The sequence below is a fragment of the Nematocida ausubeli genome (assembly GCF_000738915.1).
Source record: "Nematocida ausubeli strain ERTm6 chromosome Unknown supercont2.6, whole genome shotgun sequence".
Classification (NCBI taxonomy): domain Eukaryota; kingdom Fungi; phylum Microsporidia; genus Nematocida; species Nematocida ausubeli.
The window spans coordinates 1-25,187 of NW_026515639.1; the positions used below are offsets into that span (position 1 = coordinate 1).

Below are 25,187 nucleotides of genomic sequence, written 5' to 3' on the forward strand. Positions count from 1 at the left end.
AGGGATATGACTAAATACAACAATATATGACTAAATACAACAGGAATATACTAAGTATAACAGGGATATGACTAAATACAACAATATATGACTAACTACAACAGGAGTATACTAAATACAACAGGAATATACTAAGTATAACAGGGATATGACGAAATACAACAGAGCATGACTAACTACAATAGGAGTATACATATAGACTAACTACAACAGAGATATATGGATTAGTCATAAATACAACAGAGCATGACTAATTCTAACAGGATAAACTAATTATGAATATACAAGGGGTATATAAGGGATAGACTAATTACAACGGGAATTTAGTCTATTTTACAACAGGATAGAATAAATATACTAAACATAGCAGAATTATACAGTATACGACTAAATACAACAGAGTGTGACTAAATACAACAGAGATAGACTAACTCTAACAGGCTGTTTCAAGTGTAAATCTGAAACAGATTGAAACTTACCCTATAAGGAAAATAAGTATTACCATATAAGGAAAAAACTGAAATTATCTATAAAATGAGAAGTAAATCAGAGGATGAGGAGAAAGGCATCCTTGATAATATGAAATTGACAGTAATCCATAAGGATATCCAGGAAGACGTACAGGCATTTGTAGCAGACACATGTTTATCTTATAAGGAAATAGTCCCTGAAGTATACGGGAAATTGGCGAAGGGCCTGAAGGATTCTTTAGACTCTAAGTTTAAGCCAGGCTGGAACGTAATTGTAGGGGAAAATTACACTGGGTCATGTTCTGTTGCAAAGAATCATTTCTTAGAGATAAGTATATGCAATATACATGTCCTTGTGTTTAAGTCGCAGAGATGAATCTAACGGATATAAAAATGCACTAGAATATTATTTGATAAAAGCCGTTATTATTCAGGTAATGTGTTATTGTTGTCATTTCCATGACAGGACTTAATCCTCTTTTTATAAATTAGACAGGACTTATTCCACCCTACCCGAAAGATGACAAGACTTTTTCCACTTTTTATAATTCGGGCAAGACTTTTTCCTCTAATAATATAAAATGACAAGACTTATGGCAGTATAGACAAGACTTTTTCCACTTTATTATAAATTGAACAAGACTTAATCCATTTATTCAGAATTTATTCCACTATAGACAAGACTTTTTCCATTTTTAATAAAAATGACAAGACTTATTCCACTTATTCAGAATTTATTCCATTATAGACAAGACTTTTTCTATTTTTAATAAAAATGACAAGACTTCTTCCACTATGTGTAATATATTCTGTATATAAATATAAGTGGAAAAAGTTCTGTCAAATTTATATTATTAGGGGGAAAGTTCTGTCAAATTTATGTAAAGAGGGAAAAAGTCTTGCACAATGTGGAAAAAGCCTTGTTCACCTCACAATAAAGTGGATTAAGTTTTTTCAGTGAGTAATAAGTTCTGTCATAGTGGATTAAATCTTGTCATATTTTATAAAAGTGCAATAAGTCCTGACAAAATGGATTAAGTCTTGTCATCTTTGGGGTAGGGTGGATTAAGTCTTGTACTATTGGGCATATGTCTTGCCATATTTTATAAATGTGCCATAAGTCTTGTCACTTTATATTTAAAAATAATAAGTCTTGTCATTGTGGATTAAATTCTGTCACTCTGCCATAAATTCTGTCAGTGCGTAATAAATTCTGTCACACTATAAATATAAATATTTTTTTAAATTTTTATGAAAATTCTGATCAAGACAGCCATCAGAGCAGCAGTCCTAATGAAAGTAGCAAAAGAAGCATACGCCACCGCGTACAAACCCATCATAACAGATAAATTCAACCTACTAGCACACAGTGACTGGATGAAGGTCCCATCTAACGTATTATTCATCACATACAAAAAAACCCCACTTTCTGTCGTCAAATTACAGGAAAAAGACGTAAATGCAATGTTACAGCAAGAATCAACAGAGAAATTGTCCTTAGAGGCACCAGGAAGGTCAAATATAAAGTACGGCCAGAACGTAAAGTCATTTAAGGCAAGAATCTGGAATATTTTCCAAAAAGAAGCAGAACATAAGACAGAACCACAGGAATTAGCAGAATTACTGCATGAAGTAGACCAAGAGCAACACAATACGCATATAGATAGACTAATTAGTCATAAGATATCTAGTAATGTACACCCACACTATAAAGAATACTTATTATCAAAGCACTCTGTTGTAGTTAGTGGTAAACCCGTTGAAATTGTGACTAATATTAATAATTCAGTAAAAACCGTTGGTGATTTAATTAAAATTGATTTAATTAAAAATGAAAACAACAACATTGAACCTGAAAATATTATCAACCCAATTGAGAATATAGTGAAGACAGGTGACAATATGGTAAAATCAGTTGATAATGTGGTAAATGTGACTAATATTGATAATGTAGTAAAATCAGGTGAAAAATCAGTTAATAATCAAAATAACAATATTGAACCTGAAAATAACGAAAATCAACCAGAAATAATCCGTAATTACATCTGGGTAGAACAAGATGCAAATGGAACAGTACAAACTACATTAGTATCAGAACAAGAATACAAATTACTCTCACAGACTTACACTGTAAAACAACAAGAAAAACAAGTAGTATACACTAATATATACAGATTAATCATATCTATATACAGAATACTACAGTCATTCATAATACTCCCAATAGTACAGTTAATTTACACTGTATTATCACATAAATTATCACTATATAATACATCACTAACAGAGTCTACTATACTAAATATACCAATTATATCTGTAGTACTACCTGTTATATCTGTACTACTATACAGTACACCTGTATCTAGATATATTAAGGGTACATTACTCTGTATACTGGCTGTACTAAGTGCACACCAAGTGAAATACGTTATAACTAATGGATCATACAGTAATCAAGTACTAATTAACTGGCCTGTCATATACACTGTACTATATATACTATCTGTATACAGTATATCATACGGTAAGAGAACAGAACATGAGAAAATGTTCCCTAGTAGTACTAAGAATAGGTCTATTAGGACTAGTGTATACGGGTCCTGTATAAGTATACTTTTAATTGTATTTGTATCTTTATTAGTGCCTTATAATAAGTATACAACAGGATACATTACAAGAATATTGTACGTAGTAGATGCCCGTATACTAGTGCATATTGTGCAGGCCTGCATAATTACACTTGCATACAGTGCATCTGTTGTATTAATGGAGAGAATATTTAGTCTGGAAAGTATACAGGTAGTCAGTGCACTAGGGGGTGCAGTATTACTGTGCTGTGGTATTAGCCTGGGGTACACAGGAATATTCAGTGAAATGTGTGCACTTGCCTTGGTCTTTGTTGGATTCAGCATGGCATACAGTCAGGCTGTGCGTATTCTGCCCAGGGACTCAGTTGTAAGACGGCACAGGAAGACAGTTGCTGGGGTTATACTCGGGGTGGCTGTTAATGTCATTCTGGCCCTTGGGGTTTACGTTGTATTAGTGCGTGTCCTGGGGGAGAAGCAGCTTGTTGACTTCGTACGGTCCTTTATTGGGCAGGTGCACGGTCTTGTTGGGCGTGTGAGTGGGTCATTCCTGGGGAAGGCCTACAGCCAGGTCCGTGAGGTGGCTGTGTCTGCTGCATCCACTGTGAGCAACGGTCTCTCAAGGGCAGCACAGAACTGCTCAGCCTTCGTGCAGTCACTCTTTGCGAGGACAAAAAGCATCAGGGTATAAGCATGTGTGGCCATACGGCATGAAGGAAAGTGAATGTTCATAGGACATGAACTAACAAAAGCGCATGAATAAATCAAAGTTATGCAGATGGGTATTTTTATTTGGGTATATTGGGTATTTTATACTGTTTATACGTTAGTTTATACGTGATTTTTATACTGTTTATACGTTAGTTTATAGATTATTATGGTTTATACGTTAAATAAAACTGTTTTATTATGCTTAATACCCTTAGTATATTCTTAGTATATTCTTAGACTAATATGTGTTTAAATACTCCCCCTAAATATTCATGAAGCGCAAAGGACTTTTTTAAAATGGTGTATTGAAAAAATAAAAAAAGTAAAGAACTTTTTAAAAACGCCTTTGTCCTTTGTATAAATATATTATAGTCTTACAGGTAATAGATGTATATATTTATATTTAAATTAGTGCTTGTTGTACTGTGTGTGTTAGACTAATTGTAATATGTGTGTATTAGGGAAATTGTGGTGTGAAATACGCTTGTATATTTATACCCCATAAATATACCACAAAACACCATTACACTAGATAAAATACACCTATATACCATAAAATACCGTTATAACACATAAAAATACTGTTATAACCAATATTAGACCATATTATAACATAAAACACACGTATAAATCACAAATATACCATATTATAACGGAAAAATCCCCCAATATAAAACACCACACTTTTATAACTTTATAAACCCCTTTTATTCACTAAATTATATGAAGTAATTCGGCACCTGCTGCACCTTCTCTGAATTCTGCTCTGGTGACGAGTCAAATTGCGTAAACTGGTACGACCCATGCTCATCCATCTCCATGAGAGACGCCAAATTCCCACATCTATAACAATAATTAGGTGCAGAGAATACAGTTACTACACCCTTATGATGATTCCAGTTGTGGCCATTCATGACTAACTGATGTGCCCTGCAAATCATCTTCAGACCATTCTTCTTCGTGAACTGGTCTGTTATGTCTTCTCCGAATGTGTACCCTGCACCCCTCGGTGATGCACCCCATCCCTTTCTTTCTTCTGGGTCACTCCATAATAAATCGCACATCCCTCCTTCATGCGGTACTTCCTGTACCCTGTCTATATTTCGTATTTCATCAAGTGTCTCTAAGGCAGGACTTAAACCCCCGTGCAAACAGAATACATCATTATTTACAATTGCAGCAAGCGGCAGATAGTCAAACAGATCTGTAAAATACTTCCATACATTTGATGATCCGTACTTCCTGAAGCACTCATCATAGAACCCGTAAACCTGTGTTATTTGTCTACTCTCATGGTTACCCCTTAGCATGCACACTGACTCTGGGTGCTTAATCTTTAAGCACAGCAAGAGACTTAGTGTCTCTACTGAGTGGTACCCTCTATCTACATAGTCACCCATAAAGAGATATGGTGTTTCTGGTGGAAAACCACCCACCTTGAAGAGTTCTAGCAGGTCGAAAAACTGTCCATGTACATCCCCGCATATTGTAATGGGTGCCTTAAGTGAGATAAGTGTGCTTTCTCTTTGGAATATTTCTGTGGCTAATTTACAGAGTTCTTTTATCTCTGTCTCTGCTAATGGTTCGCAGAGCATGAGCTGTTCTATCCATTTATCCAGCATACCATGCAAATAAAATTTATTTTTAATTTTGCAGTTCTGTTGTAGATGGATGAAGACTATGAAGAAGTGGATATTGACATGATGGAGTATGATCGTGTGAATGAAGTATTTACGTATCCGTGTCCATGTGGTGATAGATTTGAGATATCATTTGAGGAATTATTTAATGGAGAAGAAATTGCTACGTGTCCTTCTTGTTCTCTTGTTGTGAAGGTTAATTATCTTATGGAAGATTTAGAGCGTATGCAGAGAGTATTGGCAGGTCATGAGAGAGTAAGCAATATTGGGTATGCCATATAATTCTGTTGTATTTGGTTATATATTTGGTGTTTTATGGTGATATTTTATTGGAATATTTCTGTTATAATTTGGTGCTTTAGTATATATGTGTATGGTGCACTATATGGCACTGTGCATATTTGTATTTGCGCTGGTTTGTGTGGTTCTGGAGTATATAGGTATAGAATGGACAGAATAAATAAATATAAAGGGAATAATTTATATTCGGGTGGTTAATTTTCATGAGTTTTAGGGGAGTTTCTAGTGTATGTGTGTGGTGGTGGTTTTAAATACGCTTTTATCTTTGGTTTTCTTAGTTTGCAGCAGAGATGACACTAGATGAAGTCGATTGTGCTTTGAAATTTGAAATTGCATCAGACCAGAAGAGTGTTCTGATAAACCCGAAAAGGACCCCTTAACTTTTTATGGGGATACATCTACCAGAAGATGAGCTTTATGCACAACAAAAGATTCTTTTCCCCATAAATCAACACACATTACACTGTAGAAACAAACCCCAAACACCCAAATGTTTTTGATAGTCCCATACACACACGAGAAGAACAGATGGACAGAGCACACACTGCACAGCCCACTAAAGAAATGGATTTTTATGCTGAGAAGTGCCATAATCATATGACTGAGCTATTTCCATCACCCACTGTGAACATAACAATAGAGACAGGAAGTAACCAGTCTTTTGTTCAATTTCTGCAGGAAGAGACAACAGAAGAACACTCTTTGCAGATTCTTGCTATGCTGCTTCTTTTCTCAGAGGGAGTGCATATTCCTATTGAAGTTACCAACAAGAAACTGAAGGTGTATGAAACAGACAAAAAAGACAAAATATACTTTGAAGTGTCTATGGTCATCCTGTGGCTAGATATTACAGCGAGTGAGACAAAAAGGTTTGAATAGAAGAAAGTTAAGCAAATGATCAAATTCTTCCAGGAGAAAGTAGCCAATGATGATGTGCTTAGAATAATGGAAGACAAGTGCTCACTGGATGAGATTGCCACAGGAAAGTTCCTGGACAGTCCCAAGTTTCTGATGCAGTCGTATATTCGGGTTTATTGACACGGCAGAGTGCGCAATTGAATTTATCCAGACTGTGCACACCATGACAGAGAAATATGCTCCAAAGACAAAAGCACCAAGCAAAGACAACTGTGTGTATGACAGACTGTTTAAGCCTACTAGCACTGTAACAAGAATAGACACTATGACCTTGATGAAGAGTACAGAACAAATTATGAGTATGTATAAGGTCTTTCCATTTGCAAACAGTACAGAGCTTCCTGCTTACGCATCTGTTCTTAGATACAGCAGGGAAGCCAAAGAGTTTTCTACTTATCAGTTGAAAGACTACAGTAACTCTGTGAAGTGTGTGATTCTCTCTCTTTTCTGCTGCCTGCCATATGACCCTGCAGAGGGAAGTTATGGGACAGAACACATAGGAGATGTTTCTCCTAATTTAAAAGAATTCTTCTATTTGGAGAACCAGCCATTTGACACAACAAAGGCTAAGTCCAGATGGAGTGGTGCAAAGTCGTTGCAGACCTAAAAGGTCCTAGAATTGCATACTGTAAAGGAAGAAACAAGCTAGACTGCGGTCTTATAAATATGCTTATGGCTGTTGCTGAAATAGTAAATGCGCTAGAAGAAGCAAAAGAGAAAGTTCTTGGTTTTTTAGAGACTTTGAAGAAACAAAATGGAGAATTGAACGATGAATTATGTGGTGAAATTCAAGAGTACACAGAAGAATTGCTGAAGCAACTATCAAAAACAAAAGATATAGAAATACTGTTTTCTGATCTTAAAAGTGAACAATATAATAACGGAAGGTACGATGTATCTGGAGCCATTACTATAGAATTTTAGTATAGTTCCATTAGGAATACAATATTCAAATGTATTATTGGCTAATTCATTGAATAGAAGGATTTGCATGCATATATTTAAAGATGGAACTATGGAGTATTCTGACATGCTTGATGATTTTGTAATAAAAAGATGGTTTATCTTAGTGTTAGTAAGAACCCAAATATAAGGCTTATTAAGGCAAATTTAGATGCTATCCGCAACACCAGCTATATTTCAAAAAAGTGTAATAAGTATATTAGTTCTACCTGCATATACAAACAGGCCTACAACACTCTTATGAGTCTGAAGGATCAGCTATGCAAAAATAATGCTGAGATTGAAAGGTTCAACTTGTTTATAAATATACTATCATCTTTTCTATGAAACAGATCTTTTTGTGATATGTATTCCTTTCAAAGGGCTAGCAACGTAAATGGCTTCCGAGTTGTACTTTTCCTTTTTTTAAGGAAAATTTGTGCTGAGTAGTACAAGGATTTAGCTGGGAAATTTTAGAAGAATTGACAAAATAGTATAACACACCAATAAATATATCCTCATTTATATAGGTATGTCTCTACTTAATTACTATTTTATGTTTCATGCGTATTCCTCTAATTTTTAGAAAGAGATTTTAGTCTTTGTATATTTAGTGTTTTTTTACTTTTCTCTCTACTCTACAGGCTTCCCATAGTATATTTATTATAGTATATTCTCCTATACATAAAATGTAAAGTGTCCTGCTATTTTTTTATAAAAATACAAAATATTCTCTCTATTTACTTATGCATTATACACTTTAATATTATTTCTATTTTTTCGAGAGGAGCATGGAAAATACAAAAAAAGACAAAACTCAAAGACCCCCTAGTGGAAGAGTGCCACAGCCCCTGAGTTTAGCCGTCGGCAATATCTAGTGTTATGCAGCACAAAGAGAGCAAAATATGGTGCGCATTGGATAAAGACAATAGCATTATTGCAAGTAGAATACAATAGCGTATAGTAGAATATGGTCTATTTAGAGAAGGCTTGTTGGTATGTAATTATGCGTGTCTAGTTATGCTAGATTGGCCATGTTGAATAGTTATTAAAGAATGTAAACCAATAAAGTCTATTGCATTATTACTTAAAAACACTTTATTTTATTTCTGCTAGAGTTTACTAACACACTCTGTGTTATGTATTGGTGAGAGCATAAAGTGCTTAAAAAGTTAGTGTTGAAGCTTTTAGTTGGATTGGTTACGATCTTGCGTGTAGGTGCTTTTGGTAGTGTGATAATAAGGAGGTACCAGGTTCTAGCGATTTCATTCTAATTACTGCCAACAGCTTTGTTTTTAGTCTTTCTAGAAGACTTTTTAGTAGCTGTCTTTGATGATGGTTTTCTTTTTATTACTGGTGTTAGTGCTGGTGTGGAATTATTGTTGTTATGAAAGAGCGCAGCTAGCATGTCATAGTGTATTCCAAGATTTGCCTGTGTGTAGTTAAAGGCTTTTACTGTGATAAAGACAGTAGAATTCTCTTTGATATCTTTAATATCAATGCGTGGAGGAAGAATATCACTTTCCCAATTTGCATGCTTGGACTTAATCTCATCGTTGATGTTCTCACTCAAAAGCTTTCGCATTTTCTCGCACATAATTGGAACGGCAACTTCCTTGCCACTCAAAGATGTATAGATGCACAGTCCGTATGTAACTTTATCGTCTGTTGAACTTTCATTCTGCAATAGACTCAGGAATGTCGGAGGTAATTTTTTTTTGCCTCGCAGCAGACTTTCTCTCAGAAGTTTCTGAGTCGCACTTATACGAAAGCGGTAGTTTGTATACTCGCGTACGCTTCTCTTTATCTGGGTGTACCAACTTTTAGATAGCACACCTGTTTTTTCTGATAAATTAAGTGAGATATCTGTAAAAAAGCATTCTGCAGTGCAAAATCTGTAGTCATCTATGCCTCGAACCAAAAAGTCACTGTAGTAGTAATTAATGTAGCTTCTTTTTGGTTGAGGATCATTGTTGCTTGGTGATGCGGAAGATGGCTTCTGGCTGGTTGCAGCTGTATCAATGATCATTTTAGTAGGTTTAATCCTTTTTTTCTCAGTGGCATAATTTTTAATTATTTCGGTTCGAATGTATGCTTTATCAAAAAACATATATGGACTAATTATAGTACTCATCATCGTAAAGTTTGTAAGAAATAAAGGAATTCGTAGTGTTTCGGAGTTCGGATCAGCTGGGGTTTGGAAATCTACAAATCTAAAATGATTTTGGGTTAGACCATCTTCAAAGTAGTAAAAAACCACACTATGTTTAGTGTCATTCATTTCATTTAGAGATTTATCTAATTCTTTCACCCTATGCCAAGTGAAATTCTCATCTATTAATGACCACTTTCTAATTCTTCTATTATACTTAAATGGATATACATTAAAATCTGAACTCTTCTCTGGATAGGTTGACTTCAGTACAGACTTTATATACTCTACTATATATCGAATTGAATGAGTTTTCCTTTGTATAGATCTATTTCTAGCAATGTAATTTTCACAATAGGGAGAATATGGAATAGGAATGAGTTTTACGGTATGACGGGTGTTGTCAACTAGCTGCACATGGTAGTGATCTTTGGAGCATTGATATGCTATATTTAAAAATAGTCGATTTTGCTGTTCTATGACCATTGAGTTGGAGCCATTGCTGGTTGAATTTGTAGTCTTATTCAGGTTGTATTTTCCGAGAGTTGGCTTTACAATTGCTCTTTTTCCATGCAGTCTGAAGACACCATTCTGCGGTATGTATGGACAGTCTGACTGAAAAATTCCTTTAATGCATGCTTCTTTTTTTTCTGCTTTGCCTTCTTCACTTTTAACATCCATCACACAGGTAGATGGCGCACATTGGTAGAACGAACAAAACACATTATAGACAAAGCTGTATATTTCAATGGCACTCCGGACATTTAGATGCTTTCCATTCACAGATAGTTTTTGAACTTTCGTATACGCAATATTCGCTTTTTTTGCATCATCGTTCACTAAGTAGTATAAGTACTCTATGATGCATAAAGCCTTTCTAGCCTCTGAAAAAGGGGAAGTTTCCATTTCTTTCTTTATCTTTGATAGTATCTCGGGAGTTATCAGAACCAAGTCTCTGAGCACCTCTGGCAGCTTTAGAATAAAGTGCAGCTTTTCTTTTAGTGCTGCATCTGCAGATCCTGCACTCTTAATTTCCTCAGTTTTTGCAGAGATAATCGACATACTGTTAGCCCACCACTTAAGATCTGTTTGGGTTTCCTCATATATTTCTCCAAGTGTCTCTGGTTCTGTTTTAGATTTAGAGCATATGTTGTTCTTACTGCTATCTGTGTAGTCGTATTTTGCACTAATGTGATCTATGTCTATATGATTTTCTATGTAGTTTTTCAAATCCTCTAAAAAGGAATAATAATAATGACTATTTGACGTGATATCCTTTACTTCTTTCGCTTTTATCTCATTAGCTAAGCTTTTAATGCACTTTATCTTTTCAGCCAAGGAGTTATGGCGTGAACTAGTTAAAAAGTGCCAGAATTGATATTGATCTTTGTAGTTCTCCTTAACACTACATTCACATTTTGTATTTTCATTATCCATGCCACCTTTAGTAAACAAGTATGAAAACCCGTGGGGTTTATCTCGGGTTATATCGCTTTGTGCTTCAGATTTGTAGGCCTTGAGGTTCGTACAAGCCGTTTGGTACTTATCCGATTTAATGAATATTTTAGCACCACCCAAATAAGAATCTCTACTCTTTATAAATTTGCATCTTTTGGTTTTTAAATTATCGCCTGAACTGGTTAAAGTAGAATCTCTTGGGCGCTTTAGTGTGGTTGCTTTGACTGGATTATTAGGTATGCTTTCTTCCTGTTTGCTGCATACTTTACTAGATATATCTTCAATATTTAAATTGTCAATATTAAAAGCCAAAGGACATATACTACTATCTATATGAATCTGATTCCCGAATTCATCGATGTATACATTATACGAGATGTTATCTTCGGATACCGTATTTATTGTTAGATACATACAAATGCTGTATCCTTTATCATCTATATAAAATCGATCTCCAGAATCATCTATATAGAATGTAGAAATTATTATCGCTTTTTGTTCTGGAGCAATTTGATAGTGGGTGTCGCTTGCATGATTTTCTAAATTTGGTTCTATATCGTTTGAAGCAGAGAATTCATTGAGCAATTCCAATATTCTATTTCTTTCTTCATTAGACACAACAGGAGTTAAGTCACTTTTGTTTGAATCCTTCAAGAATTCTTCAATCTCGGTTATATCCAAATAATCGCATTCATTATTTGCAGCATGCGCCTCTGAAAACTTCCTAGTGTTCACTATGTTTTTTTCAGAATCCAATTCTTTATCTTTTGAGGCAGATGATTCATTGAGCAATTCCAACATTCTATTGAAGTCTTCATTGGGCATAGCGGAAATTAAGTCATTTTTATCTATATTTTCGAATAATTCTTTAATCTCTAGTGTACCCAAATAACTGCATTCATTATTTGCAGCATGCGTACCAAAAATCATACAGATGCCTATGACTAGGTATAGAATAACAGTTGTATGAGCTTTAATGCGTTTACTTGTTTTTGCATAATACGTCATTAGTGTGCTTTTTTAAAATTTTAAACTCTTTAAATAGCCAGTTTTTTTTAATTTAACCATGTCAAACTAATTGCAAAAAGCTTTTAACTCTCTCTAACTAATAATTTTTTTAGTCTCTTCTAGCTCATCCAAACCACCATGGCCATCTCCTATATCAGGAGTATCCTCTACATGCATGCGCTAGAAAAACCATTTATTTTACGTTTAGACATAATCACATCAAAATCAGCAAGAATTTCTAGCACGCCTCAGCATACTCTATGTTTCTTTCTTTTTTAAAGGAAAATTTGTCCAGAATAGTACAAGAACTTAGCTAGAAAATTTTAGAAGAATTGACAAAATAGTATAATTCAGCCTCTACATAAATTAAACTCGCTCTATTCGGTAGGCAATAAGGTGAAAGATAGGGCAGTATATGATAGAAATGGAATGCCCTTGCATACTATGCATCCTAAATATACTAATTTTCTTTATAAGACTGCGTCTTTCTAGTGCATATTTAGCACCACATGCAAAATACTCTTAAGAAAAATATATGAATCCGACAATATTAAGCTATTTCACAAAGGCATAGCAGTTCTCCATGTATTTATAGTACAATAACACTATAAATACACTTCTTGCCAGCTGCATAGTACTTTATGCATACTTTGTTCTTGTTATAATATTTTTTTTATTTTAGTCCCTGCATGAGAATACTTCTAACAGAAGAAAAGGTAAATATCCCAGAAGGATGCATAGTCACTGAGAAGAACAAGATTCTGACAGTCTCAGGACCAAAAGGAACAGAAACTCTTGATATCTCCCATATGTTATTATCAGTTGACATTGAAGAAGACGCACTTTACGTCAGATTATGGTCAGCAAGAAGAAAGGAAACACCAATCGTAAGAACTTGCGCTAGCTTAATAAACAACCTAGTCGTTGGATGCACAAAAGGATTCCTCTACAAGGTGAAGGCAATCTACAAGCATTTCCCTATTACAATGCTCATAGAAGACGCAGGAAAGACTGTTATAATCAAGAACTTCTTGGGAAGCAAGTGTGACAGAGTCATCAAAATGAGAGGAAGTGCAATTGCTAAGTTAGGACAAGAAAAGGACTACCTGCACATTGAAGGACCAAACATGCAGACAGTCTCTCAGTCAGCTGCAAACATCTGCCAAAAGTGCGTTCCAAAGAACAAGGATCTTAGAGTCTTCTTAGATGGAACTTTTGTTGTTTCAAAAGGCACAATTGATCAGTAAGCACCACAAGGAATAAAGCAATATAATCAGCCCATTCTGTGTAGTATCTTTAAACTTCTAATTTTTTCATATTCTATTGGCTATGAACTTCTGCAGGCACCCAGAGATGCAAACTTGCTGTCTACTCTGAAATATTTTACAGAACTTAAAGTGCATGAAAGACTAAAATATCATCATGCACTATATTACAGCGCATTCATGCAATATAGCCAAAGCATACTGTAAATAAACTGCACCTCACATATACCCATAGCATAGACTAAGTTACTACATAACCCTTGCTATTTAGCGAATGCGCATGTAAAACACATAGAAACTAATAAGTACAACTCAAGAACACTCTGATCCATTTATTAAATTTATGAAGAATTCTTACTTATATCTGAATATACTCCTAGGAGTATATAAATGTCAGTATAGAATAGAAGCATAATGGTATAAGAATGATTTCACTTGCAAATGTAAAGTAAAGGCAGTGCTGCCTAAACAAAGCATTTTTTATTCTGGCAGATACTCAGTGCTTGTGCTCGCAGCAGTCTGACTCGTCCTCTGGCAGGCGCACATAGTAGTACACTGCATTGAAGTAAATATCACTTAGCAACTGGAAAATGGCCATATTTGTGTCATCATCTGAAGAATCTGCTGAGCTAAAGAATCTGACAAGTGGATTCTCTATTAATTTCTTGTTTTTCCATTCGATTTGGGTGGATATGCACTCTGGTCCCTCAAAAAGCGAAAACTCCTTCTCTAAAAGAGTGTTCTTAAAGTACGCATTTTCCTTTGCCTTTATTCCAACGTAGTACTTGAAATCCTCTCTGTATTCAACAATTATTTCATCAATCCAGGATATATCTATAGAAGTCTCCTCCTGTCCCTCTCTGTAGTCCATTTCTGCAAGCAGCTCTGCACATTCTGAGCAGCATAGAACTGCCTCCCAGAATCCGTCTATTTCCTTGATTAAAGTGTCTCTCTCAGCCATTGTTTCCTTTAGGCTGTTGAAGTATGACAGTTTTAAGTTATGCTCTTCCTTTAGGGTTTCTGCATTGGCTGTGTCAATTTTGGATTGTATGTTTACGAGTGCTTTAAGTGCGTCTTCTGGAGTCATAAAAAGTTTTATTTTGAAAGTATGAAGTATCTAGAGCTAGAGTCAACAACCACAGGCATAGCAGGGGATATAATAGAAATAAAAGAAAATGCGCCCGGATTGAACATTCTCTTTGAAACATATTCCCTGAAAATGACCAGACAAGAAAGAAAAACCAGCAGGTCTGGAAAGTATAAAAGTCTGTCCCTTATGGTGACAGCAGCCCTGAATCTGCTATTTGTGGATTATGATGTCAGAATAACCTATAAGGATCTGAAAATAATCTCAAAAGAAGAGTGCAAGGCAGACCTAACAAATAAGCTATTCACAATTGGGCTTACAAAGAGCTACCAAGAGATGGCAGGCTGGGTTGAAAGTGTTTTCAGAACAATCCAAGAGTGTGCAGGCTCTGATGCAGACATAATTAAAGTAGAAACAAGGAAAGGGCCTTTTGCACAGTGCCATTGGAGCGAGTGCCTTGCAGTCCATGGGAGGTCTCTTAAAAGGGTTGTTCTATTTGTGGTTTTGTATTCAAACCACTTGAACTCTCCAATTCTTCTTTAAGCATGGAATGTGTAAGTAGCAAGTAAATATATCTGGTTTTATTTTTCTATTTTCTTTATTAGATCATTTCCTTTGAACATTGTGCTCCTTTCTGACTCTGTCTGCTAGATCGTGTGCATTCTCGTACTTTCTCTTGTTTTTCAGCCTGGGATTCCTTTTCTCTGGTTTTACACTTTTGTGTCTTTCTGTGTAGACCCTGTTCTTCTCCATTGCGAAATCAATTGGTCTTCTGAGGGCTGCTTCTTCCTCTGGCATGAGCTCTTCCTCTGCTTGCTGGATGATATTTGAGCCTGCTGGCTGGTCTGCCTTGCTTGCTTTGTCCACTAAGTCAATGTATACGCTGAGTGTGATAAGTGTTTTTTTTATGGGATGTGTCTCCTCCAACTGATTGTACATAATTAAGTTAAGAATGTAGCATCTGAGGAGAGACTCCTTTAATGAAGATTCTTCTGGGGTCAGTGAAGAGAGTGCAAGTTTAACCTCCTCTACATTCTGGAACTTAAGCTCAGAGTGCTTCTCTGCGGGCATAAAAAAATTTAGTGCATTTTTCGCTATATGAACTTGCATGCCAAGCACATTCTGCTAAATAATCTGCCAGAGGAGATTGAAGGAGAAGTGGAGCTGGCTGAGTTTAAGAATAGAAATGCATCAGGAACTGTTCTTCTGTGCAACAACAAGACGTATAGGCTTGTCTGCCGGGAAGACAGCAACACTTTCTTAATGAAAACAGACCAGGAAACAGCCAAGCTAGAGATGTTCTTGGAGTGCCGGGATGTAAAGTACGGGGAAAAGGAAATATTAGAAATACTTCCAGAGATAAGCATAGGGTCAATTGATACGGTAGAGTTGTACATTCCTAAGAGGCGGATGTTTTCACTCTATCCACTAACGGATGCAGAGTACAAGGAGATTCTGCTGAAGAATAGGTCTATAATAATAAGCCATAATGGAGAAGAGTATTTTGCAAAGGTCTCCAGTCAATCTGCATCTGAAACATTCCTACTTGTAAGAAGTCTTGGGATAAGCAAAGAGTCCCAGAAGGAGGAAGAAATAAAGGAAGCATTTAATGAAATACTTCCTCCAATCTTATTTCAGCTAATTACTCCGCATATTCATAACGGCCTTGTAGATGAAGTGGCAATTAAACGCGAAATAATTGCACTTTTCAAGGAAATATCATCTTCTCATGAAGAGTTCACCAGAAACCTGCTGCTTAATGGGCTGCAAGAAGTATAAACAGTCATATATCACGAATAAAGAGTATTAAAGCATAATATAACCTAATTTATCTGGATTATTCAAATACCTCCAAGAAATACTCTTACTAGCTTGCATGCATAGGAATACTTAAGATGTATATATATGAATAAGCTAGCCTGCCACATTTTAGAATATTCATTGAAACTTAATACTCGATGCGCAGAATGCCAGTGAGATACTCAAAGAAATTGAATTTGTAAATGCAGTTTATTACATATTTGAGTTAGAGAATACTCCTTGATGAATTGTAGACCCTCTTGCTTGTGTATAATCTACTTCTGGTACTATATTACTGTGCGCATTTCAATTCAATTTCGATTAGATATTTAGAAATAAAAGCATCTATATATGAAAAATAATATATTATTCAGAAGAGTTTTACTTTGCATCAGAAGGATAAAACAGAAATAAATGAAAGCGCAAGAGCACTGCATACACTGGAATAAAATAAAAGAAGTACATATACCATTAGAACACCGCAAATAAGACACAGAGTAAAATACTCAAGAAATTCGTTCTATGATCAGTTCTGGCTATATTCAAGCAGCAATTACCATCACAAGCCATTCAAATATAGTCTAAAGACATTATAATATAGACCATGCTGTCTTTCAATACGGTACATCATTAAAAAGTCTTTTATATTGCAAGTAGGTACTGCATAGGAAGAATCTTTTAGTCTTGTCAGCAGATGTAGGTTAATTCGGATTATACCTATCTAATATAGAACTAATTTCTGCTGCACTATTAGCAGGAGAAGTGATTTCGTCAATTAGAAAGTAGATACTAGAATCATTTGGTAAAAGAGTGAAATCTACATCGACATTCTCTTTCCTAAGGTTGCGTATATTCCGAATGGAAAACATGCTCAGCTGGTGCTTAGCTCGGAGTTTAGATGATTGAAACTTAATTTCAGCTAAATGCTGTTCATTATTTATCCAAATGTCTTCCATATTTTCTTGCTTATACAGAATATTATTGCAAAGAGTATTAAGCGAGGTAATATGCGAGTTGTCAAGCCATAAAAACCTAAGAAAGTACAGAGGAAGAATATTAAGAAGATTATCTGCATCAGTAGCACCCTTGCTATCTATTATCCGAAGAGAGCTAATTCTCATAGGCAGCTTCAAACAATGAATAGGATGCACCCCATCTTGCATCTGCAGGTTGCACTTATTCAACACAAGAACTTCTAACTTTGGAAAAAGTGCAAGAAACTTAAGAATTGAGTTGACCCCGTTTGGGTCATTACAGGAAGTTACGCCAGTTAGCTTGAGCGACAGAACATTTGGGAGCAATAAATTATCTATGGGAAGCGCATTAAACTCCCCAAAAATATGTATGTCCTCAATTGCAATTGATATAATACTATCTTTAGTGCTTATGGTTTCGAGAATTGTAAGAAGCTCCTTCATGTATATTTCTTGCGCATCATCAGGTGTTTGTTTCTTGCAGAATATAGTCACTCGGACTTCATTTGGGGTAATGGTGTAAGACAAAAGAGCAGTACTGTAGCTATTCACAGAATGTTCGAGTGAAATTTTAATAGCCCCAGGCTTTCTGTCTTCTATGATGTCATCAAATAAACTCTGCGGGGTTTTAAAGCGAATGTCGGCAGGAAAGCTTTTATACCCATAGTATTTATTCACAGTCGATTCATACGTTGCAGATAGAGTGTCCACCACGTAGTTCTTTACATTTGTGATGTTCCAAGCAGATGCCCTCCACAGGAGAAAGAAAAAGCTTACGTACGCGCGTAATAGTCTGGCTCTCATGTGTAAGTTGCAAACTAGAATATTTAATTTATTCTTATATCATTGGGCCGAGGAAAGAAGATCCAATACGTGCATTAAGTAACCGCGGCTGTGGACATTGGTCTCTTCTTCAAGGCAGTTGCAGGTTGAATATATATTGTGCACGTGCATCAGTGTATTGGAGAGATCTTCCGAGATAGCCAGGCTGTCCTCCCATATATTCTTGCAGAGAGTGACAATCTGGGGCTTGTTCTCAATAATAATTGCAATTTGCAGGATGGCATTGTACACTGCGATTGCCTCTTTTGACCGGCCCCAGAAGAGAGAGAGGAGAACACCACGAGAATTCTTTTTTCGCCATATGCTGTATAGGGAGTATGCATTTAGAGCTAGCTCTGGCAGGCACGGGTCTTCACCAGAGTTGATTATTCCTTGCTTGTTTATCCTGAATATTTCAAATATGTCCTCAAATATACTGCAGAGGGTTTGGTTGTCATTGAGCATATTATCAGGGTACTGCTTGATTATTAGCCTGGCAATGCACGATATGTGGGAGTAGTTCTTCAGGCGGAGAAGGGACGAGAATGTGTTTCTTACTTTCTGGGCATTGTCTATGCTCATTCGGGTGATGATTGTCGCTATTTCCAGATACCTCTCAACCCACATATTTGTATTGCAGTTGTTAATTGCATGGATGACTAGAGAAAGAGCCTTTCTGGATATTCTGAACATGCGCAGCGGCAGAATGGGATACAAAGTGGACTCCTTGTAGACAAACCAGCCCTCCTCGTACTTTTTAAGCAGAATGCACTTGTCAATCATTGCTTCCGATGCGCCTTCTGCTCCTTTGCTTGAGCTCCATTTCTGCAGGGAGATTGTCCAGTAGAATTCCTTGTGCTTGTTTGAGTGCCAATTTTTTATCGTATAGAAGAGAATCTCTTTGTCTTCTGCTGGAAGGTCGGGGATTGCGCTATCTTCTGCAGCTTCTTCTACTAAGTTGCGAAACCGCTTGTCAACAATCTCTGGTGAGGATATGTCTGCATCTATCTTTCCAGAAAGACCCAGATCGCGTATGAGGTGTGCTAGGATTTTTGTGGTTTTCTCGTTCTTTATGTAAAGGGAGGCAAGAAGTGCCAGCTTATATATGCCTAGGCTTCTTTCTTCAAGCTGTGCATAGATGATAAAAAACCTTTCATACTCTTTCCGGCACAGAAGCATGTCCAGTATGTGGTAGTAGTCTGCAGTACTTATTTTTGTCTGGAAAGACCGGTCTATATATATCATGTATGTGATTGACTCAATCTCTTGCTCGCAGCGCACATCAATCCGTCCTGTGCATGTGGGCTTGAAGTTTCGGTCTATTTGAATTGCAAAGAGAATGCTCTTTTCAAAATTACAAATAGACGAGAAAGAGCCCGAGTAGCTTAGTGAGGGCCTGTTAGCATGACCCTGTGCAATGCAGAAGAGAATATTTGAGTAAAGTGAGATTGCATGCGGCATGGAAGAGTTCAAAGGGCATTCTGCAACAGAGCATTTTCCAAAAGAGTTAAAAATATCCTGGACAATGGCTGTGTTTTTTTCATTTGTAAGTATGTATGGGTTCTGGCTGCTTTTAATACTAGTTAAAGTGTTATTGTTCGATGAACACGCGATACGCTCCAAGGTCATTACATTTTTTTGCATCCTAATAAAACATTGGAAACATATGTATTTGTTACAGAATATTTTGATTTCAAATATTCGATTAAATGCGCCAGAAATGCAATACACAGCACAGAAGCGAAAGCAAAAAGGTCTGTTAGAGTGCCAAGTGCATATGCAATAGAAATATAGAGTGCATGAGGGTATGGTAGTTTGCAGCTTGCAAGATGAAAATACATCTGAAAAAAGACACAGCCTTGCATCCACATAGTGAAGACAAAACTAGAGTGAAGTTTCTGTAGACATGGAAAAGTAAATAGAAATAGACTTGAAAGGTAAAAGAAAGGACACAATGATCAAGACAGAGAACCAAATTGTATCTAAAGGATTTAATCTATAGATATAACACCCGAATTCACAAAAACTTAGTTAGATAGAATATATCCAATTCAATCATATAGATAATTAGATCTAATTAAGCATATGCTTCTGAATAGAGTTAAACAAAGAGACAAATGTATGCATATATAGATAAAGCTGTTGATATAACCCGAATCAAAGGAAATCCAATAATACAGAAAATTCGGGTATATCAAGAAGAGGCATAAAGGCAGCAAATATCCACATTGTAAATACGATAAATTCCACTAGAACAAAAGTATTTAGAAGAGAAATATATCTGTATATGCTAGGAAGTGCATCTTAACATATTTTAACGTATAAAAGTGACAGGTTAGAACTGCTAGCATATGTAGTATATATTTAGGCTGTTATGTTATAAATTCCATAGATAATTTCATAAACACCCATGCTTTGTGTAAACAAATAATAAACATTCAAACTGTTCTGTTCTATTAGATATCCACCCAGAGTACATATATAGCATGCAATTAAGAAGCTACAGGAATACACTATCCTTTCGTATGAATAATGTTCATATAGTCTATATGTCAGTTATTTTCCCAAAAATCTCTTTATATACCATTTATATTAAGAGGTGTGCTTTATGCCTTGCCAAAGACCATGCAGTGAAATGAAAAGAGCACTAATGAGTTTTGCTTATTTGCATGGCATAGCAAAGAGACAGATATCCATAAGGATGGCTTATAATAGGAGAGTACGAGTTTAGAATAAATTGACAAATAACTATAATAGGCATATAGTTTAAATAAAAGTAATAGGAAAACTAGTTGAAAATAGATATAACTACAGGGAGAAGTCCATGAATATAGCCAGAATATAAATTAAGGGAGTGTGCTACAGCCAGCAGCCAAAGATTAGCTTAAAATGCACTTTATGAAGGATTGAAGATCAGTAAGAATTCCTGTGAATAGTGCACAGTAGACAGAGAGTAATTATACCACAGAAAACTAGTAGGGGCATAGTAGGCTTGTATATATAAAAATAAAAATGGTGTAAAATTTATGAACGCACAAAGCAGTACGCACCCAGTAAAGGACGGAAAGAAAGAAGAAATACTAGAAATAGAAAGAACCATGCAGGCTCTGTGGAAGGAAAGAAAGGAGTATGAAATGGATGCAAATCCAGGACAGAAGAAGTATCTTACCACCTTCCCATACGCATACATGAATGGCAAGTTGCATCTAGGGCACATGTTTAGTTTCAGCAAGGCGGACTTTGCAGCCAGATACAAAAGAGTCACAGGATACAATTCACTGTTTCCATATGCATTCCACTGCACAGGTATGCCCATCAAGGCAGCTGCAGATAAGCTAAAAGACGAGCTCACTGGAGTAAGAAAGACAGGGCAGGCAGATATTTTGCGGTCAATGGACATTGAAGAAGAAGAGATTGAGAAATTTGCAGATGCAGAGCATTGGCTGAGGTACTTCCCAGAAAAGGCACAGCAAACACTTGAGAGGTTTGGGGCTTCTGTTGACTGGAGGCGCTGCTTCATAACCACAGATATCAACTGGTTCTACGATTCATTCATACGCTGGCAGTTTGAAAAGCTGAAGAAGCAGAACAGAATATCCTTTGGGAAAAGATACACTATTTACTGTCCAAAGGACAACCAGCCATGCATGGACCACGATAGACAGTCTGGAGAAGGTGTTCTACCGCAAGAGTACCAGCTGCTGAAGGTTCCTTTCATGCAAGAGGAAAAGAAGTACACCCTTTTAGTAGTTCAGAAAGAGAATGCAGCAGCACCATATAAGTGCGTAGTAAGCACAGGTGTCACATACAATATCTTGGACATGCAAGGGGAACTTCTAATTGCAGCTCCATCTACTCTGCCAAATCTCCAGGCGCAGCACTACAGTGTAAAAGTAGTAGGCACAATTGAAGGAACATCACTTGTTGGGGGAACCATTCAGTGCAGCGGAGAAGAAGTAGTCATTGAAGGAACTGCAGCAGTAACCCTGCCAGCATCAAAGATTATTCTCTCATCAGCCAGCAAGGTAGAGGAGAAGAAGGAAAACAAAAAGGAGCAACAGACAGAATATCCCACTCTACAGTACTACGAGCCGCTTTCAAAGGTAATTAGCAGATCAGGTGCAGAGTGCATCGTAGCCCTTGTGGACCAGTGGCACATAAACTACGGAGAAGACTCCTGGAAGGCACTCGCACAGGAGTGTCTGGACGAGATGACACTCACCAAAGAAACACGAGAGGCAATGAATTGCGGCTTGGATTGGCTGTCTAAATGGGCATGCAGCAGGAGCTACGGTCTGGGAACACGCATTCCGTGGGATACGCAGTATGTCATTGACTCACTGAGTGATTCTACAATATATATGGCATTCTACACTGTGAAGCATCTTCTGTCAGAAGACATTTTTGGAGAAGTTCCTCTTCTGGACAAGTCCCTGATTGATTACAACTTCTGGGAGGCAGTCTTTGGGGAAGAGAACCAGAAGACAGAAATCTCCACTCACCCAGTGGTTCTTAAACTGCGCAAAGAATTTGCGTATTTCTATCCAGTAGACTTGAGAACATCCGCAAAGGATCTAACAAACAACCATCTTCTGTTCTTCGTGTACAACCATGTTTCTCTCTTCAGGAAAGAGCTGTGGCCCCAGAGAATATTCACTAATGGCCATGTCCTTCTGGATGGAGAGAAGATGAGTAAAAGTATAGGGAATTTCCTTACAGGAGACCAAGCAATAGATAAGTTTGGGGCAGATGCTGTGAGGCTTACTCTAGCCTCAGGAGGAGACACAGGACAGGACAGTAACTTCTCTCAGCAGGCATGCAATGCCTCTGTTCTTCGCATCCACAAGATATACAAGCAGCTTTCTCCAATTTTCAGTGGCTGCAGGTTTGCATCCCTTGAGGCAGAGATAGAATCACTTGAGCTGCAGCTAAAGAAAGAGCTTTCATCTAAGTTTACACTAGACTCTCTTATGCTAAACAAGGTTCTCTCCATAAAGAACCAGACAATTGACGCGTATGAAAATCTGTTCTTCAGAGAAGGTGTCATGCACGGGTTCTATACACTTGAGCCACTCATTGAGCACCATTCAAAGGCATCTGACAACCACACGCTCATAAAGTACGCATGGCTGGTATTCCTGGCTTTGAACTACCCGATCATCCCGCATACAACAGAATACATCCTGAAGGACGCAACGGAAAAGCCATTTGGCACAGGAGAGATTCTTAAGAAGTCAGAGGTATCACAGAGTATTGTGGATATGGGGCTGTGGATTGATAAAGTAGTCGCACACACCAAGAAGGCCATGGCTAGGTACAGAAAGAAAGGACAGCGCATATCCCACATAGAACTTGCCTTTTTGAAGGAAATTCTTCCATGGCACGCAAAGGCAGACACCTTGAAGAGCACTCAGGAGATTAAGGACACGGATTGGAAGGCGTACGGTGTGTCTCTTTCTGATGCCCTGCAGTATGCATCTGCAAAGCCAAAGATACTGCCAGGCAGAATAGAGGCCCTCACTCTTCTGCACAAAAGAATAGCACAGGAGCTAGAGCTCACACAGGTTGACTTCGTAGAGGACACGCGCGGTGGGCTTGATCTTCCCACTGTAAGAATTCTGAAATAAATATTCTTCACCTGCAAATTTATAATGAACCGACAAAAGAAGGAGAGAACTGGGCTGAAGGCGTTCTCTGCCATGATACTTTCTATTATGCAAAAGGAAAAGTCAATTGAATACACAAAGGTAGCAGATATAATTATGGGAATGACAGAGGGCACAGGGGACGACAAAAATGTAAAGAGAAGGGTCTATGATGCGCTTAATGTCATGTGTGCAGTGAATCTGATCAAAAAGGACAAGAAGATGGCATACATAACAGATAACCAGATGTGCTCATGCGAGGAGGAAGTAGAAAGAAGACTCGCCTCTCTGGGGCAGGCAATTGTTTCGGCCCCAAAACTGCGAGAAAGAGTGGAGGAAAAAAGAAGAATTCTTGAGGAAACAGTTCGCAGGAAGGACTTGCTTCTGCGGCTTATTAAGAGGAACTCAGAGAGAGAAATTGAAGAAAAGGAAAAGCTGCATCTTCCATTCATCCTTATAAGCACAAAGAAGAAATCAAGAATTGACTGCGAAACAAATGATAGAAGATCGTACTTCAAGTTTATTTTCACAAGTCCATACAAGATATACGAAGATGTGCACATTCTCAAGCAGATATTTGGAGATGCAAGTGTTCGGTCAGAGGTGAAGGAGCACCACAAAGGTATCTCACAGGGCCAGAAAGAGAATGTAGAAGCCCCAAAGAAATGGAACCCACCCCATGAGATGGACCGAGCCACACCAGGAAGCCCACTTGGATCTAGCTATATTTTCACAGAGGATGATGACTGGCTAAATTTGTACAACTTCTTAAATTAGAAGAATAATTAGTTTAAGAATACCCTAGGTGGTATTAATTTATTAGTAATGAAGGGATAGCTCGTAAATAAAATCAGTTCATTATTTATTTAGCCCAAATAATCCAAAATGCACTAGGTACCTTTTTAAATATTTATGCACCCAGAAGGATTCTTCAGATTTCAATTCAAACAATAATTATGCTTTAGCTTACATTAAGCCATAATAAAGATAAATAGACAGAATATATCTAATACAAAATAACCCAAAAAATAACTACAGATAATTTATATGGAAAATACACCTACAGTGCACTTGCGTGCTTACAGTTACAATATTATGGCTAGAATACAAGTTCCTTCAAATATCTCTGTCTTTTTATTCATTCTTCAGGAATTTCAGTATTTGAAATATTATAAAGAATAATAAAGAAATCTTCTAGTAGAACAAAGCTCAGAATAATTTAATAATTCACTAGGATATATTTCGAAAGAACCACAAATGGCTGAAATTCCCTGAGATATGCAGAATATGCATTGATTCTGGTTAAACATGCTAGATTCAGTAGGAATAGCTGTTTATATGAATAGTTCTCTAAATTATGCAAAAGAATCTGTTACTTCTAAAGACCAGAATGTCCTTGTAGAATGT

General features: G+C 36.9%; 19 protein-coding genes across 19 annotated transcripts; 13 read left to right on the top strand and 6 right to left on the bottom strand.

The window, feature by feature from the left end:
- Nucleotides 1–534: 534 nt before the first annotated feature.
- Nucleotides 535–846, top strand: NESG_02360 (uncharacterized protein; the record flags this gene model as incomplete). Its single annotated transcript, XM_053049964.1, has 1 exon — nucleotides 535–846. One exon carries the CDS (start codon nucleotides 535–537, stop codon nucleotides 844–846), a length of 312 nt encoding a protein of 103 aa, XP_052903695.1.
- Nucleotides 847–1,721: 875 nt separating this feature from the next.
- On the top strand, nucleotides 1,722–3,749 carry NESG_02361 (uncharacterized protein; the record flags this gene model as incomplete). Its single annotated transcript, XM_053049965.1, has 1 exon — nucleotides 1,722–3,749. The coding sequence occupies one exon, from the start codon at nucleotides 1,722–1,724 to the stop codon at nucleotides 3,747–3,749; it is 2,028 nt and encodes a 675-aa protein (XP_052903696.1).
- Nucleotides 3,750–4,488: 739 nt separating this feature from the next.
- On the bottom strand, nucleotides 4,489–5,391 carry NESG_02362 (serine/threonine-protein phosphatase PP2A catalytic subunit; the record flags this gene model as incomplete). Its single annotated transcript, XM_053049966.1, has 1 exon — nucleotides 4,489–5,391. One exon carries the CDS (start codon nucleotides 5,389–5,391, stop codon nucleotides 4,489–4,491), a length of 903 nt encoding a protein of 300 aa, XP_052903697.1.
- A 45-nt stretch (nucleotides 5,392–5,436) lies between these two features.
- NESG_02363 (uncharacterized protein) lies at nucleotides 5,437–5,691 on the top strand (the record flags this gene model as incomplete). The annotated part of the gene is made up of 1 exon (XM_053049967.1): nucleotides 5,437–5,691. The coding sequence occupies one exon, from the start codon at nucleotides 5,437–5,439 to the stop codon at nucleotides 5,689–5,691; it is 255 nt and encodes an 84-aa protein (XP_052903698.1).
- Nucleotides 5,692–6,237: 546 nt separating this feature from the next.
- On the top strand, nucleotides 6,238–6,588 carry NESG_02364 (uncharacterized protein; the record flags this gene model as incomplete). Its single annotated transcript, XM_053049968.1, has 1 exon — nucleotides 6,238–6,588. One exon carries the CDS (start codon nucleotides 6,238–6,240, stop codon nucleotides 6,586–6,588), a length of 351 nt encoding a protein of 116 aa, XP_052903699.1.
- Nucleotides 6,589–6,603: 15 nt separating this feature from the next.
- Nucleotides 6,604–6,747, top strand: NESG_02365 (uncharacterized protein; the record flags this gene model as incomplete). Its single annotated transcript, XM_053049969.1, has 1 exon — nucleotides 6,604–6,747. The coding sequence occupies one exon, from the start codon at nucleotides 6,604–6,606 to the stop codon at nucleotides 6,745–6,747; it is 144 nt and encodes a 47-aa protein (XP_052903700.1).
- A 43-nt stretch (nucleotides 6,748–6,790) lies between these two features.
- NESG_02366 (uncharacterized protein) lies at nucleotides 6,791–7,234 on the top strand (the record flags this gene model as incomplete). The annotated part of the gene is made up of 1 exon (XM_053049970.1): nucleotides 6,791–7,234. The coding sequence occupies one exon, from the start codon at nucleotides 6,791–6,793 to the stop codon at nucleotides 7,232–7,234; it is 444 nt and encodes a 147-aa protein (XP_052903701.1).
- NESG_02367 (uncharacterized protein) lies at nucleotides 7,204–7,551 on the top strand (the record flags this gene model as incomplete). The annotated part of the gene is made up of 1 exon (XM_053049971.1): nucleotides 7,204–7,551. One exon carries the CDS (start codon nucleotides 7,204–7,206, stop codon nucleotides 7,549–7,551), a length of 348 nt encoding a protein of 115 aa, XP_052903702.1.
- A 132-nt stretch (nucleotides 7,552–7,683) lies between these two features.
- Nucleotides 7,684–7,917, top strand: NESG_02368 (uncharacterized protein; the record flags this gene model as incomplete). The annotated part of the gene is made up of 1 exon (XM_053049972.1): nucleotides 7,684–7,917. The coding sequence occupies one exon, from the start codon at nucleotides 7,684–7,686 to the stop codon at nucleotides 7,915–7,917; it is 234 nt and encodes a 77-aa protein (XP_052903703.1).
- Nucleotides 7,918–8,839: 922 nt separating this feature from the next.
- On the bottom strand, nucleotides 8,840–12,187 carry NESG_02369 (uncharacterized protein; the record flags this gene model as incomplete). The annotated part of the gene is made up of 1 exon (XM_053049973.1): nucleotides 8,840–12,187. The coding sequence occupies one exon, from the start codon at nucleotides 12,185–12,187 to the stop codon at nucleotides 8,840–8,842; it is 3,348 nt and encodes a 1,115-aa protein (XP_052903704.1).
- Nucleotides 12,188–12,876: 689 nt separating this feature from the next.
- Nucleotides 12,877–13,434, top strand: NESG_02370 (uncharacterized protein; the record flags this gene model as incomplete). The annotated part of the gene is made up of 1 exon (XM_053049974.1): nucleotides 12,877–13,434. One exon carries the CDS (start codon nucleotides 12,877–12,879, stop codon nucleotides 13,432–13,434), a length of 558 nt encoding a protein of 185 aa, XP_052903705.1.
- Nucleotides 13,435–13,948: 514 nt separating this feature from the next.
- Nucleotides 13,949–14,539, bottom strand: NESG_02371 (uncharacterized protein; the record flags this gene model as incomplete). The annotated part of the gene is made up of 1 exon (XM_053049975.1): nucleotides 13,949–14,539. One exon carries the CDS (start codon nucleotides 14,537–14,539, stop codon nucleotides 13,949–13,951), a length of 591 nt encoding a protein of 196 aa, XP_052903706.1.
- A 21-nt stretch (nucleotides 14,540–14,560) lies between these two features.
- On the top strand, nucleotides 14,561–15,082 carry NESG_02372 (uncharacterized protein; the record flags this gene model as incomplete). Its single annotated transcript, XM_053049976.1, has 1 exon — nucleotides 14,561–15,082. One exon carries the CDS (start codon nucleotides 14,561–14,563, stop codon nucleotides 15,080–15,082), a length of 522 nt encoding a protein of 173 aa, XP_052903707.1.
- Nucleotides 15,083–15,145: 63 nt separating this feature from the next.
- NESG_02373 (uncharacterized protein) lies at nucleotides 15,146–15,610 on the bottom strand (the record flags this gene model as incomplete). The annotated part of the gene is made up of 1 exon (XM_053049977.1): nucleotides 15,146–15,610. One exon carries the CDS (start codon nucleotides 15,608–15,610, stop codon nucleotides 15,146–15,148), a length of 465 nt encoding a protein of 154 aa, XP_052903708.1.
- A 27-nt stretch (nucleotides 15,611–15,637) lies between these two features.
- On the top strand, nucleotides 15,638–16,318 carry NESG_02374 (uncharacterized protein; the record flags this gene model as incomplete). Its single annotated transcript, XM_053049978.1, has 1 exon — nucleotides 15,638–16,318. The coding sequence occupies one exon, from the start codon at nucleotides 15,638–15,640 to the stop codon at nucleotides 16,316–16,318; it is 681 nt and encodes a 226-aa protein (XP_052903709.1).
- Nucleotides 16,319–17,040: 722 nt separating this feature from the next.
- NESG_02375 (uncharacterized protein) lies at nucleotides 17,041–18,117 on the bottom strand (the record flags this gene model as incomplete). Its single annotated transcript, XM_053049979.1, has 1 exon — nucleotides 17,041–18,117. The coding sequence occupies one exon, from the start codon at nucleotides 18,115–18,117 to the stop codon at nucleotides 17,041–17,043; it is 1,077 nt and encodes a 358-aa protein (XP_052903710.1).
- Nucleotides 18,118–18,156: 39 nt separating this feature from the next.
- Nucleotides 18,157–19,779, bottom strand: NESG_02376 (uncharacterized protein; the record flags this gene model as incomplete). The annotated part of the gene is made up of 1 exon (XM_053049980.1): nucleotides 18,157–19,779. The coding sequence occupies one exon, from the start codon at nucleotides 19,777–19,779 to the stop codon at nucleotides 18,157–18,159; it is 1,623 nt and encodes a 540-aa protein (XP_052903711.1).
- Nucleotides 19,780–21,161: 1,382 nt separating this feature from the next.
- On the top strand, nucleotides 21,162–23,762 carry NESG_02377 (uncharacterized protein; the record flags this gene model as incomplete). Its single annotated transcript, XM_053049981.1, has 1 exon — nucleotides 21,162–23,762. One exon carries the CDS (start codon nucleotides 21,162–21,164, stop codon nucleotides 23,760–23,762), a length of 2,601 nt encoding a protein of 866 aa, XP_052903712.1.
- Nucleotides 23,763–23,786: 24 nt separating this feature from the next.
- On the top strand, nucleotides 23,787–24,557 carry NESG_02378 (uncharacterized protein; the record flags this gene model as incomplete). Its single annotated transcript, XM_053049982.1, has 1 exon — nucleotides 23,787–24,557. The coding sequence occupies one exon, from the start codon at nucleotides 23,787–23,789 to the stop codon at nucleotides 24,555–24,557; it is 771 nt and encodes a 256-aa protein (XP_052903713.1).
- Nucleotides 24,558–25,187: the final 630 nt, after the last annotated feature.